The sequence below is a fragment of the Colobus angolensis genome, unplaced genomic scaffold (assembly GCF_000951035.1).
Source record: "Colobus angolensis palliatus isolate OR3802 unplaced genomic scaffold, Cang.pa_1.0 Scaffold378, whole genome shotgun sequence".
Classification (NCBI taxonomy): domain Eukaryota; kingdom Metazoa; phylum Chordata; class Mammalia; order Primates; family Cercopithecidae; genus Colobus; species Colobus angolensis.
Window position 1 is genome coordinate 805,787 of NW_012117132.1, and position 15,379 is coordinate 821,165.

General features: G+C 40.8%; 1 protein-coding gene across 2 annotated transcripts in view; it reads left to right on the top strand.

Annotated features, from left to right (window-relative positions):
- The window catches only part of PLEKHA8 (pleckstrin homology domain containing, family A (phosphoinositide binding specific) member 8), a 70,054-nt gene that overhangs the window by 19,758 nt on the left and 34,917 nt on the right, over positions 1 to 15,379 (top strand). For both annotated transcript variants that reach the window (XM_011953935.1, XM_011953934.1), the window contains exons 2-9: positions 4,211 to 4,327; positions 5,336 to 5,491; positions 6,970 to 7,094; positions 8,367 to 8,525; positions 9,871 to 9,911; positions 12,144 to 12,301; positions 14,122 to 14,278; positions 14,668 to 14,753. In XM_011953935.1, the coding sequence (XP_011809325.1) occupies positions 4,211 to 4,327; positions 5,336 to 5,491; positions 6,970 to 7,094; positions 8,367 to 8,525; positions 9,871 to 9,911; positions 12,144 to 12,301; positions 14,122 to 14,278; positions 14,668 to 14,753 (999 nt within the window). The remainder of the gene's footprint in view (positions 1 to 4,210; positions 4,328 to 5,335; positions 5,492 to 6,969; positions 7,095 to 8,366; positions 8,526 to 9,870; positions 9,912 to 12,143; positions 12,302 to 14,121; positions 14,279 to 14,667; positions 14,754 to 15,379) is intronic.

The following is a 15,379-nucleotide window of genomic DNA, read 5'->3' on the forward strand; positions in this document are numbered from 1 at the left end:
GGAGGTTTGTGCTGCTTTTTGTTTAGCTGTGCCCTGTCCCCTGAGATGGAGTCTACAGAGACAGGCAGGCCCCCTTGAGCCGCAGTGGGCTCCACCCAGTTCAAGCTTCCCTGCGGCTTTGTTTACCTACTTAAGCCTCAGCAATGGCGGGCGCCCCTCCCCTAGCCTCACTGCTGCCTTGCAGTTAGGTCTCAGACTGCTGTGCTAGCAATGAGTGAGGCTCCATGGGCATGGGACCCTCCCGGCCAGGTGTGGGATATAATCTCCTGGTGTGCTGTTTGCTAAGACCCTTGTTAAAGCGCAGTATTAGGGTGGGAGTTACCCGATTTTCCAGGTGTTGTGTGTCTCAGTTTCCCTTGGCTAGGAAAAGGGATTCCCTTCCCCCTTGCGCTTCCCAGGTGAGGCAATGGCTCACCCTGCTTCAGCTCTTGCTGGTCGGGCTGCACTGGCTGACCACCACCGATTGTCCGGCACTCCCCAGTGAGATAAACCCAGTACCTCAGTTGAAAATGCAGAAATCACCTGTCCTCTGTGTCGCTCGCGCTGGGAGCTGGAGGCTGGAGCTGCTCCTATTTGGCCATCTTGCTCCGGGATTGGGGTCTTTTTTCACATTTCAACAACCGTGAAATCAAGAAGCATCTTAGAACCTGTGCTATGTCATTGTTTAGTTGGTAGAATTTTTTTCTTTCTTGTGTCATGTAAAATAATGGTGTGTCTTAAAATCGATGATGTGATGGTTTATTCTGGTTGGATCTGGAAGGGTGTTGTGGAGTCAATTAACATTTGAATCAATAGACCTAATAAAGTAGATTGCCCTTCCTAATGTGGATGAGCCTTATCCAATCAGTTAAAGACTTGAAGAGAACAAAAAGACTGAGTAAGAGAGAATTCCTACTGTGACTGCCTTGAGCTGAGACATTGGCCTTTTCTAGCTTTCATTGGTTCTTCTTGGGTATTGAGCCTGCTAGCATGGAACTTAACCATGAGCTCTCCTAGCTTGCTGATTGCAGATCTTGGGACTTCTCAGTCTCTAGTCACATGAGCCAGTTACTTACAGTTTCATTACATGCACACATACCCACCCACACATCCTTATAATATCTTTACACACACACCCTAACACCCTACTGGTTCTTTTTCTTTGGATAACAGTGACAAATACAGATGGGTCCTAAATTTGATAAAATACAGTAATTGAGGCTGTTCTAAATGCTTTCTACACAAAAGTCATGGTGGATTTCGGGAGTGTTCACACCAGCCAGCATCATGGGAGTTGAGCTGTTCACACCAGCCACCATCATGGGAGTGAAAAGATGCTGCTGTTCTATACCAGGACAACTTTCTGGGAGTGGGGAGCCAAGGTTTGGGACCTTTTGTGCCTTAAGGGGCAGTATAGAAAGATAGAGTTTTCTTCCCAGCTCTGTTGTGTACTTCCTTTGTGACCCTAATTAGGTCACTTAATTTACCTGGGATTGGTTTCCTTATCTATAAAATATGCTGGTTGGACTGTGTGATTTCAAAGACCTCTTCCTTTTCTCAGGTTCTCAGAAATTGACTCTTCTGTTTCAGTGAGGGGAGGTGGCCTAGGATGTAAATAAACACTTTTGCAAAGGGCTGAAACGTCACCAATAATGTCTGACTCCTGGAGCACTGATTCTCTGCCCAACAAGTTACAGTCTGAGGATTAATTTGGTTTTTCAGGTTGTAATGTTTGTACAGGAGTGGTGGCCTTCACAGTTGAATTTTTGTCGAATTTGAATCTAGAAGCATCACGTTTTTTGTTTGTTTGTTTGTGACAAGGTCTCACTCTCACTCAGGTTGGAGTGCAGTAGCACAGTCATGGCTCACTACAGCCTCGACCTTCCAGGCTCAAGCAATCCTCCCACCTCAACCTCCTGCTGGGGCCACAGGTGTATGCCACCACACTTGGCTAATTTTTGTATTTTTATTAGAGACGAGTTTCGCCATTGTTGCCCAGGCTGGTCTGGAATTCCTGGCTTTAAGTGATCCACCCACCTTGGCCTCCCACAGTGTTAATATTATAGCTGTGAGCCACCATGCCCTGCCAGCATCACCGTCTGAAATAAAAATTTACAAGTTCATCCCAAGAAGTTTGCCAGCCAAGAATTGATTTGTGCTAGTGTAGAGATAAGGCCTAAGGGTTCCTGACCCGCAATAAAGGGTCTAGGTCTCTGGGAAAGAAATCCTTTATATAAAATGTAATAAGAAGAGCAAAAGCCATAGTTTAAGACAAGATTACTTATCTTTGGTGAGAAGATAAGTTCAGATATTATGGGAGAGTAGATGCTGAGAATTAGTGTTTATTTAGTTTTATTTAAAGAAAAGTAAGAGACATGGTACCTGGCAGGCCTGAGGATTGCGCTTTCTGGAAAAGCAGACCCTGATTAAGTAAATGATGAGCGAAATACCTTGCCTACTTACCCAACTCCTTCATATAGATTTAGTGCTGACTATTCAGGCTTCTGGTTACAGTGTAGTTCCTTGTTCCATAATCTCGGGCTGGGAGTGCTCCAGGAAGTGCAGTAGCCTCCTATTAAAACATAATAAAGTGATACCATTGGTGTCCTACCCACTTGGTTTGTGTGAATCAAACCCCAAGGGCCCATCAGATGTCTGTAGCTGAGCAGCCCATGGGGCTCTGCCTTCTCTCTGGCTTTCTCAGCCATGGCAGTCCCATGAGAGAAATGTATCCCTAGAGGGCTATGGCATTTCAGAGAAAGAAAAGAACTGCATCTGACTGAGGAGGCCTGAGAAGATAAGGTTTACGCAGAGATAGTCAGGGATGATTTTTTTTTTTTGAGACGTAGTCTCGAAAAAGATCTCCGCTCCCTGCAACTTTCGCCTCCTGGGGTTCAAGAGATTCTCCTGCTTCAGCCTCCCGAATAGCTGGGATTACAGGCACTTGCTGCCACACCCAGCTAATTTTTGTATTTTTAGTAGAGATGGAGTTTCACCATGTTGGCCAGGATGGTCTCCATCTCCTTGTGATCCGCCCACCTTGACCTCCCAAAGTATTGGGATTACAGGTGTGAGCCACTGCGCCTGGCCGGGATGATATTTTATGAAGAGATTCAATTGGAGCAAAAGTTCAGAGACAGAAATACAGCAAATAAGTGGTTTGACTAGAATATAGGGTGTGTGAGAGGACTAGATAAGATGCATATTTCTACTACATATGGTTTGTCCCCTGAAATTCTCCAATATTGAAGTGAGTGTAGTTAAGCCTTGAATATTTTAAGATTACCTCATTTCAATGGATCAATACTAAATAGTAAGTCAAACAACGTTACCTTTTCCTAAGGGTCATAGGATTCTAGACAGGCTTCTTAGTTGGTACTCTGTATGACATTTGTTGAAAGGACCTTGTCATCTTTGTTGCCTTATTTCTAAGTTTTGGATAATTTTTCTTAGAAGAGAGGAAGGCAAGCGTGTGATAACGGTAATGTTCAGGACTACTGGTACTATATTAGGAAAGAAATAGAATACAAATCTTTTATTTTTGTAAATCCTATTACCTAGAAAGTCATCAGTGTACTTGTTGCTTATCCTTCCAGACTTCTGTAATCGTGTGACTAAAAAAATACGTACCTCTGGCCGGGCGCGGTGGCTCACGCCTATAATCCCAGCACTTTGGGAGGCGGAGGCGGGTGGATCACAAGGTCAGGAGATCGAGACCATCCTGGCTAACACGGTGAAACCCCGTCTCTACTAAAAATGCAAAAAATTAGCTGGGCGTGGCAGCGGGCACCTGTAGTCCCAGCTACTTGGGAGGCTTAGGCAGGAGTATGGTGTGAACCCGGGAGGCGGAGTGTGCAGTGAGCCAAGATCGTGCCACTGCACTCTAGCCTGGGCGACTGAGCTAGACTCCATCTCAAAAAAATATATATATATATACATGTACATATATATACATGTATATGTATATATATACACATATATGTGTATATATACACACACACACACACACACACACACACACACACACCCCTCTTTGGGCATTTTTAATTTTATAAAAATGGGATAAAACATACAGGTCTCTCTAACTTAATTCTTTCTCTTAGAATAACCCTGGCAATGTAAAGCTCCTTGGAGCTAACCCAGTATCCTATGTTAGGCTCTATTTCTGTATCTTGGGAGGTATTTCATACACAGGCAGTAATTGCAATGATGCTCTTGCTTTTGTTTTCAGGTTGGCAGCCTCGATGGTTCCTTCTCTGTGGGGGAATATTATCCTATTATGATTCTCCTGAAGATGCCTGGAAAGGTTGCAAAGGGAGCATACAAATGGCAGTCTGTGAAATTCAAGGTGAGGAATCAAGCAACTTGCGAGTTTTATTTTTCTTTCTGTTTTCCCTCAAAAACAAAAAAGCCCCTGTCCCCTGCATACCTTTCTCTGCTGCTTCCATAGTACAGACCAAGGGACATAGTGTTATGTGTCAAAAGAAAACCTTGCAAATAAAACCCCAAACTGTAGCCAACTTTTATAAGGAGATTGGCTAAGAGGTGGTCAAAATAAATGAGAGCAACGTGCTTCACTATTCAACTAGCACTCATTCCTTAGTGACCTGCTCACCTGGGACCAGTGGCTGTTAGCAAAACTTGAAGTCTTTACTGCAGCATCAAACACTTTTGTGTTTAAATCAGGATGGACACACACACACCCTCCACCAAAACAAAACAAGCAAAAACCTAACAGACTTTCAAATAGTCTTTACTTCTTGTTTTTGTCTTGAGACATGCTGAGAAGGTGTGGCTCAGAAGAAAAACAGATTAAATGGGAATTTAGATAGTGGATGTGGGTGAAAGAGTTTGGTTTGCTTGTTTCTTCTCCTAAAGGCCTCTGAGAAAATTCTCACACTTTTGGTCTGACTTGTCAAGGGAAGCAGAAGATGGAAAAGATTGTATTTTTGATTGTTTCCCAATAAATCCAAGGAGGTAAAAAGCACACCCTTGTTTCTTGGCCTCAGAGCAGCCTACTTAACACACACACCCACTGAAAGAGAGGTTCCTTCTCTATTCTGATAAGGGATCAGTTTAACTGAAAAGTTAAATTGAGTGATTCTTGTTTGGGCCAAAGTCTTGGTGATGCCCTGGGGGCAATTGCAAGGTTTTCCCTCTTGATTAACAGAGATGTCTAAGATGAGATAAGTAAACAGAACTTTGTGTGAATTAGGAGAGGTAATGAGGACTGGCATCCTCTTTGGGAAGAAGCCTTCAATGACTGCCATCAGTTAAGCTGAAGAAGTTGGGTGGGGTGGAGGCTACCCAGACAGGGCTTTTCTAGGTCTCTGATCTGTCTTTGTCTTGTTCCCAGTTCATTCTGTAGATAATACACGCATGGACCTGATAATCCCTGGGGAACAGTATTTCTACCTGAAGGCCAGAAGTGTGGCTGAAAGACAGCGGTGGCTGGTGGCCCTGGGATCAGCCAAGGCTTGCCTGACTGACAGTAGGACCCAGAAGGAGAAAGGCAAGTATTGATTGTCCTTTGCTGTGGAAACCTTGGGAATCACCCACTGGCATCTCTGATTTCCCTTGTTTGTTATCTTGTTTCTGACCACCTAGCCAGCTTTTTGTATCATGCAAATGCTATGTATCTTAGTATAATGTAAGCCAGGGTCCATATCTAACTCTTCTTTCTTGGCATAGCATAGTGCAAAGAGTGCAGGCTTTGGAGCCAAACACAGCTGGGTACACATGATGGCTTTGCAGTTTATTGACTGTATAACCTTGGCATCGGTCACTTAACCTTTCTTACTCTTAATTTCTTCACCTTTTAAAAAGAGGTAATAGATCCTACCTCAGGAGGATTACCATGAGGATTAGTGATGATAAAATGGTTGAATATCCAGTCTGTGGCCAAACTTGACCTTTGATGAAGAGTAGTTGAGCCGGATAAGCCTTGGATCAGGGTGTTTTCTGTAGCAACACTCTGCTCCTCCTTACTTTTTTTCTGGGGTAGGATGGATGCGTAATTGTCAGGTTCCTGTTGCTTAATGCTCATTCACTGGACGTCGTTAAGTTCTCCAGAGAACCGTGGCCCGGCTTTCTCTTTGGACTGGGGCAAGAATACCAGGGCTTACTGCCTGGGTCCTAGTTGCTACCTTCCCTGCTCCATGGCCCTAAATGTACCCTGAAGAGATGAGCTGGGGTGGGGTGAAATGGGAAAAAGTGTTCCAGGGAACATCTATCATGACAGGTGTGGCAGTTGTGCTTAACTCTTTACGTAGATTCATAAATTGGCCTCTTCATTGGTTATTTTAATGCTAAATTAGCAAATTCTAGAAGCTGTTGGCTTTGACTCAGAGCAGATGGTAATGTGTGTGCAGTTTTTTTTTTTCCATGAAGAAGGAAACAGAAAAGTAGTAACAATGGTAACTGAGCCCTCGATGCCAGGGTGAGTGGATAGTATTGCTAATAATAATGGCGGGGTGCCATTAGTCTTGACAAGGCAGCATACCAAACCAGTCCTCAGCTGAAATTATGAACGGTGTTCTTAGTGGTAATTGGATGCTACAGAATGTTTTTCCCAGGTAAGAGTAGAGCACTGCATTAGTAGATAAACAGCTATGACCCCATTTTATAGATAGGAAAAACTCTCTGGCAGAACTGAGGCCAAAACTCTGAACCCCTTAGCTCTGCTGCCAGTTTTGACAGGAGTGGGTCAGATAGTATATTGTCTCGTTCTTTGTATACTGGTGATTATTCGGTATGTTGACTTAATACATAATGTATACTACTTTAAAAGACTGGAGATCTACTTTTTCTGTTTTTTCTTATTCTTATGTCTTCACCTGTCACATTTGCAACCATACTTTAAAGATTTGTCTTTGGGCATATGTTCTGTGTGGTATCCTAACTAGTAAGGATTCCAATTCTGCGTAGTATCCTAACTAGTAAATCAGTTGTTTGTTCTGGTTACTGAATTCTCATCATTTTGTTATTTAGAGTTTGCTGAAAACACTGAAAACTTGAAAACCAAAATGTCAGAACTAAGACTCTACTGTGACCTCCTTGTTCAGCAAGTGGATAAAACAAAAGAAGTGACCACAACTGGTGTGTCCAATTCTGAGGTAAAATATTATTTCTTAATATTATTAATATACATGAATAATATAAAAGAAGTGACTACCAGTATAGCCAATTCTGAGGTAAAATATTATTTTATTAATATTACTGATATACATGAAAAGCACCAGACATTCCTTCAGGTGGTGTTTACTCTCACCTAATTTTATGACTGTCTTGGAATTTACTATTTTAAAGAGGAAAAAAGCAACAAAATTAAACAAAGAGAAGCAATATGTACATTTCATCTTATGCAAGTGTATAGCTTTCCTTCCTGGAATGAATTGGGGATTAATTAATTGATAATATTTGGAACCTTTAACTTTAGTACGGTCATATTAAAATATGTTTCTCTCCAGTTTCATACTGTTTTATTACAGCCTTGCGGAGCCATTTCTATAGCAGTGGCTATTAAGATGTCAACTTAGTGTCTTTCATTAATGTGCGTCTATGAAACTAACAGTATTTTGTTTTACCTTTGTAACTGTGCTTTGGAATAGACTAGTGCTTTCAAAGATGAAGACACAGCTTTTTTTCTCTTCGTTGTCAGCAAGGATTGTGATTTTTAGTATATATTAATACAGTCATTATTCACTTATTTTAAAACATATTGAAAGATTTCTCTAGTGTTAAGCTATGTATAGAATGGCTCACATTAACCAGGGTCTCTGCTCTACTTTCAAATAAGTTTCGATCTGACAAACAATGCATCTGCAGATTATAATGAAGGATTTTCATTTATTTTCTTAGGTAGTAGAAGAACACTATACTACTGGTAGTACGTGTGTTTTGAGTTTTTCTAAAAAAGGTGATTTAATCCACTTGCATTCACCTCCTTTTGGGTGCTCTTACTCATTCAGCAGCTGCCTAATATGTATGAGATAGGCTGTGAGGGGAATGGGAGGGAAGATGAAGGATACCAAAAAAAGCATTTCAGTCCTGCTCTTGGGAAATTTATAGTCTAGAGCAGTGATTCTCAAGGAGGGATACTTTCGGTTGTCGTGACTGAAGGAGTTAAAATTAATTCTACGTAAATTGAACTACTTTACTACCTAAGGCTTTCAGCAGCTCCCTCATTGCTTGTAGGTTAAAGTCAAATAGTGCTGATAGTTACTTGATTAATAGATAGATTGGGCTTTTCTTCTATAACTGATGTACATATTTCAGCAGGTGGATACATTATTATTATTTTGTGGACAACCTCTAAGGGCATTCCACAATCGGGCTTTTTCTTTTTTGGCAAGGTAAAGGAGTCTTCCACTCTGGTTTTTTCGTAGGAGGGAATTGATGTGGGAACTTTGCTGAAATCCACCTGTAATACTTTTCTGAAGACCTTGGAAGAATGCATGCAGATCGCAAATGCAGCCTTCACCTCTGAGCTGCTCTACCGCACTCCACCAGGATCGCCGCAGCTGGCCATGCTCAAGTCCAGCAAGGTAAAAGTCCAGCTCAGTTTGGCTGCAACAAGGCATCATGAAAAAGTTTCAAAGTTTATAGTGAGTTATGTTCTGTATTACCCTTTAGTGACTTATAAAGACAGTTTTTTAATGGACTTTGCTTTATGTCCTTTTTTATATCTGTCCTCAGCACCCCATATCCAGTCAGTTATTTGTGGCATTTTACCACCTAAACATGTTTCTAATGTAGCCTCTTTCCAACCCCTTGTCCAGTGAGTCTTGCCTAAAGTTGTGACAGTCTTCTAACTATTAATAGTTGCTTTCAGCCTGACCCTTCCAGTCAACCATATTTCTATTAATGCAGTATAAATTGAACCACTTAACCTAAGTCTTTCAGTGGCTCCCTCATTGCCTATAGGTTAAAGTCAAAACTTCTTAACCCCTTCCCACATTACCAGCTCTTTCTCTGTCATTACCTAGCTTGAACATATTCACTGCTTGTGTTAATAGTTCCTCCCACACCTTTGTGCCATTTTCCAGTGCCGGGAATGCTCTTCACTTCTCTTTTCTGGATTAGCTCATACTCATCCTCAAAGACTTAGTCTCTTCTTACCCGAATCCCTAAATCGGGCTAAAAGCCTCTCTTATACATACTCCTATTTTATTTGTATTCCTTGTTTTGTACTGAAATGATATTTAGGGCAGGAACCCCATAATGTCTACCTTTATACCTCTAGTATTTGATACAATACTTGTGTCATAGTTTGCTACTTATTAATGTTTAATGAGCATAACTGAAATTACAAAGAAAGCTAATCACTGAGTTTGACTGTGATAATTTTTGTCTGTCAAAAGATCATCTTCCTTTTACTTAGAAATGTATTTGTATAGGCCGGGCGCGGTGGCTCAAGCCTGTAATCCCAGCACTTTGGGAGGCCGAGACGGGCGGATCACGAGGTCAGGAGATCGAGACCATCCTGGCTAACACGGTGAAACCCCGTCTCTACTAAAAAATACAAAAAACTAGCCGGGCGAGGTGGTGGGCGCCTGTAGTCCCAGCTACTCGGGAGGCTGAGGCAGGAGAATGGCGTAAACCCGGGAGGCGGAGCTTGCAGTGAGCTGAGATCCGGCCACTGCACTCCAGCCTGGGCAACAGGAGCGAAACTCCATCTCGAAAAAAAAAGAAATGTATTTGTATAAATAAGAAGGACTAGGTGGAATCGATGACTCCCTTTTGGGAAGACCTAAAATTGTTTCTGTTTAGTGGGGCTAGTGTGTATTATGGTCATATGGTCGTATTTACCATTTTGTATGTAATAAGATCCTAAATATGTTCTGTTCAAAGTTTAACATGTGAACTTTCCTTTCTTTGCTTCTTTTAAAGATGAAACATCCTATTATACCAATTCATAATTCTTTGGAAAGGTACAGTAGCTTTTTTTCTTCTTGGTAAAAATTTTAAAAAAGATATTTTTATTCCTTGTTTAAAAAAAGATACTTTGATCATGTAATGGTTTTTCTCAGGATTTGAAATAATATGGAAGTAAACATATCTGACTTTCCTCTCTTGAATGAGCCTGAATCAACCCAGAGCAGACCTTTTATTTAGCACTAATAGGGAATATGTTGGCATTTTGCCTAAGATGGATCTCACCCATCACATCTAGTAACTTTTAATCTCTCTAGGGTGTACTGAAGGTTGAAACTTCTCTTGTAGAGGAAACTTCTCTCTCAGCTTTGTTTTAAGTGTGCTTTTATCTAGAAATGATAGTAGTGCTGTTTTGTTGTGTTTAAAAATAAAAATCTTAGGTAGTGTTGCAGGTTGAAAACTAACCTACTATCAAAATCTAAACTATTTCTATTCCCCTAAATGCTCCTTCAATTTTTAAGGTGATTTAACCCATGAAAGTGGGTTAAATTACTGTAGCCTCAACATCCCGGGCCCAAGCAATCCCACCTCAGCCTCCCAAGTAGCTGAGACTACAGGTGCATGCCACCATGCCTGGCTAATTTTTGTATTTTTTTGTAGAGACAGGGTTTCACCATGTTGCCCAGGCTGGTCTTGAACCCCTGAGCTCAAGCGATCCACCCGCCTTGGTCTCCCCAAGTGTTGGTATTACAGGCCTGAGCCACTGTGCCCGGCCTCAAATTATTTAATAGTTCGTCTCTTTAGATACTATTGCTTACTTCTTTATTACAAGGATTGTTCCCAATTTAGTTATTTCCAGTTTTCTCCTATTCTAAATATTCTTACTAGGAGCATATTTGTAGGATTTTTCTTGTTGTTGAGGTCTTTGCCTCTATATGCTCCTACATTTTTAATTACTAGGTTGAAATACGGTATTTTTTTTTTTTTAAGAAAATAGCAAATACTTTTCCTGGAGTTACTATGTAGCTTGGACCCCTCCTCCTTATTTTTATTAGAAGAAAATATTTTAGGCTAGGTATAATCACCTAATTATAATAATAAGATATTATGATTGTTCCTTTAACCGATAGAATTAGCTGTTCTACATGCATGTTAATTGGCTTTTTCTGTTACCCTAATGTACTGACGTTTCCCCTCTGGATGTGTTGTGATCCTCCTGGGTTTTTTCTCTCAGACATGCTTTATAAGGAGTACTCTCCCTGGCCGGGCATGGTGGCTCACGCCTATAATTCCAGCACTTTGGGAGGCCGAGGCAGGTGGATCACCTGAGGTCAGGTGTTCAAGACCAGCCTGGCCAACCTGGTGAAACCCTGTCTCTACTAAAGATATAAAAAATTAACTGGGCGTGGTGGCAGGCGCCTGTAATCCCAGCTACTCAGGAGGCTGAGGCAGGAGAATCACTTGAACCCAGAAGCCGGAGGTTGCAGTGAGCCAAGATCACACCATTGCACTCCAGCCTGGGCGACAGAGCGAGACTCCGTCTCAAAATAAAATAAAATAAAATAAGATAAGATAAAATAAAATAAAGTTACTGGCCGGGCAAACACAGAGAAATGGCCAGTGGTGTAGAGAGAGAGAAGAAGACCCCCAGGGAGAAGTTGAGGAAAGTAAAGTGTACAAAGTGGCACCTGGAGAAAGCTGATTGAAAACCAAAGAGCTGTCAATGAGTATTTCCTGATGCTGCTGGGGAGCAGGAAGATTGGGACTGCTGAGGGTGCTGGGAAAGCCATTAACGGCTCTTTGATTTCTAAATTGCAGCCTTGAGGCTGGACTGCTCCCATCACAGGCCTTGGAGGCAGAAGACTGGGAGGTTTGGGTTGATTTAACACTTCTTTCAGTGGATGTTGAAAGGATCACCTTTACCTGGGCAGTCAGTTTATGACCAGGCTTGGCAGATGGCTTATGCCTGTAATCCCAGCACTTTAGAAAGCTGAGGTGGGAGGATTGCCTGAGGCCAGGTGGTCAAGACCAACCTGGGCAACATAGTGACACCTCATCTCTACAAAAAATTAGAAATTAACTGGGCATGGTGGCAGGCACCTGTAGTTCGAGCTACTCAGGGTGGAGTGCTCAAGTAGGAGGATTGATTGAGCCCAGTAGATTGAGGCTGCAGTGACCCGTGATTGTGCCACTGTACTATAGCCTGGGTGACAGAGCGGAGACCTGTTTCAAAAAAAAAAGACCAAATAACGACTTTCTGGCTTTTTTTCCTTTTAAAAAATTTGCAGGCAAATGGAGTTGAGTACTTGTGAAAATGGATCTTTAAATATGGAAATAAATGGTGAGGAAGAAATCCTAATGAAAAATAAGAATTCGTTATCTTTGAAATCTGCAGAGATAGACTGCAGCATATCAAGTGAGGAAAATACAGATGATAATATAACAGGTAAAAACAAAAGTAAAGTCTGAAACAAACCAATTTTAGATGATAGAAAATTTGGGAATTTGATGTATATCCATGATAGGGATTAACCTCAAGACCATGTAGTGGTGTCTCCTAAGGAGGATATTGGCTGGGTAAGATAGGTCATATGACTGAACAACATTCTTTCATCCAATCTGACCCTGACCTGATGTTGAGAAGGCAGAGTGAAGAGGAAGATTCCTGCTCAGTGTTCTTGGCTGTGTTCATGGGCTGCAGTGAGCAGAGGGCCTTCAACCCTGTATCTTACAAGTCCTTTGAACTTAGATTATGATGTTAGACTTAACAGTGTGTAAAATTACCGCAGTTCCAGTTTTTCATCCTCCCGGTTTCTGTTGGGCCTGAGGATGTCAGAATTCACCAGTCACCATGAGGTTTCTACCCAGTCTTCTCTGTGTTTATCAAGCCAAAGTCCCACATTTCAGGTAATAGGTCTGTAGTTCAAATATGCTAATCCCTTGGCACTAATTGCTGAAATCTACTTCAGATCAAAGACAACTATATTAGAGCTTTTAATTATAAGTACTTAATAATTTGAAAATGAAATTAAAATTTCCTCCTCATCTACTTTGAAATAAGAGACCTTGTTTTTTCCTGATGAACTGGGGAGCAGTGTGAGAGTTGAGGGAAGGAGCTGTGTTTTCTTAGCTGTTAATCTGAGAGAGACAATCCACACATCATTGGAGTCTTATCTCTTGGGTAAATAATAAAGACAGGAGAAAATGTCTGTCCAAACAGTGCAGTCATTTATTTGCTCTGATAATTTTGCTTCTAGGAATTGTTCTTCAGTGAATAGTTAGATTAAAGGAGAATGACATATTGACAGGGATGTTCTTTGTGGCATTACAGTCATTATTTGCAGTAGTTAAATTTTATTGAGTCACCATGACCACTGAATTAGCAAATAGTAAACTGTTGCTCCTGAGGGAAATACAGGGTTAGGTTCCTGCAAGCCTCTGGTCACAAAATTTTTGTCTACCAATCAATACATAGCCTTGTTTTATGTGTGTTTTCGTTTAAAGACACTTTGATATGTATTGTTGATTCATTAACATTGAACTCACAGCAAACAGCACTATTACTCATGCTTGAATGAAGCTTATCTAACACACATCTTTTTTCCCTAAGGCACATCACAGCCTTTTTGTGGGTAGGAACACTACTAGATGGTACTATACTTGGGCTCCTTTTAAACAGCAAAAACAACAAAATGCACAAACATGCATAAAATGTGGCACTAAGGAAGGACATGTGTCCGTCCTATGAGAGCTGAAACAAGAAGGCAGAACATCACATTGCTCTACCTCAGCTAGGAATATGTGTGTCTGGCAACAAAGTTTTCACCACTCTGCACGTGTCCACAAATGACTGCAAAAGCACCGCGTGTATTGATTTTGGGGTTACAAAATAAATTTAGCAAGTAGACAAATTCACAAATATGTATAGAATGTGCTAATAATGAGTAGTGATTGTATTTATAATTGTAAAATTTTGGAAGCTACCTAAGTGCCCCTCATGGGTGTGATACAATATAACATGGTCATTAAAATCATGTTTTTGAAGGGTTGAATGATGATACATTGTTTAGTGAAAGCAAGCAGGATTCAAATCTACACATACTTCAAGTTTTTTGTTTGTGTCTGTAGATGTATGTGTATGTAAACAATGTTTCATGAATTTTTATTTCTATGTATTTTTCTGTGTTTTAGAAATTTTCAACAATGAATATGTATTTTTATAATAAATATATAATAGGTTAGTAATAGATATTTTCTACTTTGCAGTCCAAGGTGAAATAATGAAGGAAGATGGAATAGAAAACCTGAAAAATCATGACAGTAACTTGACTCAGTCTGGATCAGACTTAAGTTGCTCTCCAGAATGCCTCTGGGAGGAAGGCAAAGAAGTTATCCCAACTTTCTTTAGTACCATGAACACAAGGTATTCTAGACTCTCTAATATCACTGATGCTTGGATACTAGCTTCTATTCTGGAAAATCAGTCATGGTGTTCCTTTCAGGTGATGGCATGTTCTAGGAGAATAGAGAATGTGGTATACCAAGTACCTGCTTTACTGTTTGCTCTTTCTTACCAATGAATAAGAAGGAACTGATTGTGAAGTGTGCTCTGTGAACAAATGTTAGCTTGCTTTGGTGGATTATCTTTGGAAAATTATTTTATGAGACCATATTAGAAAAACAGTCATTGGGGCATATCAAGTCAAAAGAGTTGCCCTACAGAGAGGCAGCTGTTTCTATGAATTACCTCTGAACTGCAGAGTGCTGATACTGTATTTTCAACCTTTTCTCCTCTGTATCACCAAATTGTAGCTTTAGTGACATTGAACTTCTGGAAGACAATGGCATTCCCACAGAAGCATTCTTGGCATCATGTTATGCTGTGGTTCCAGTCTTAGGTAAGATTCCTGCAGTTGCCTTACATTCATTCATCTCTAGAATCTGCCTCACTGTAGTTATTTTGCAGGAGAAATACCCCGAACTGTGTGTACAATGAGATGACCCGTCTTAGCTATTTGTTCAAATCACCAGACACATACAGTTAAAACTTTGTGACCTTAAGCATTATTGCATATTCCCATTTCATTTGTAATTATGATTAAATATTGACCTCAGAATAGTGTAATTTAAAAAGAGGTTCTTTCTAGAAACCATACATGAAAGTAAAAAAACTATTTGAGGAATAGGCCTTCAAATATATTGGCACTGTGAAAAAATATTTTACCAGTTAAAACTTTTTTGTTTTTGAGACAGGGTCTTGCTTTGTTGCCCAGGCTGGAGTACAGTGGCATGATCTCTGTTCACTGCACACTTCACCTCCCAGGCTCAAGCAATCCTCCCACCTCAGCCTCCTTGGTAGCTGGACTATATGCGCATGCCCAGCTAATTTTTGTATTTTTTTGTAGAGATGGGTTTCATCATGTTACCCATACTGGTCTGGAATACCTGGGCTGAAGTGATCCTTGCCTCCCAAAATGTGAACCACCATACCTGCCCAAAACATATTTTCTTTCTTTCTTTCTTT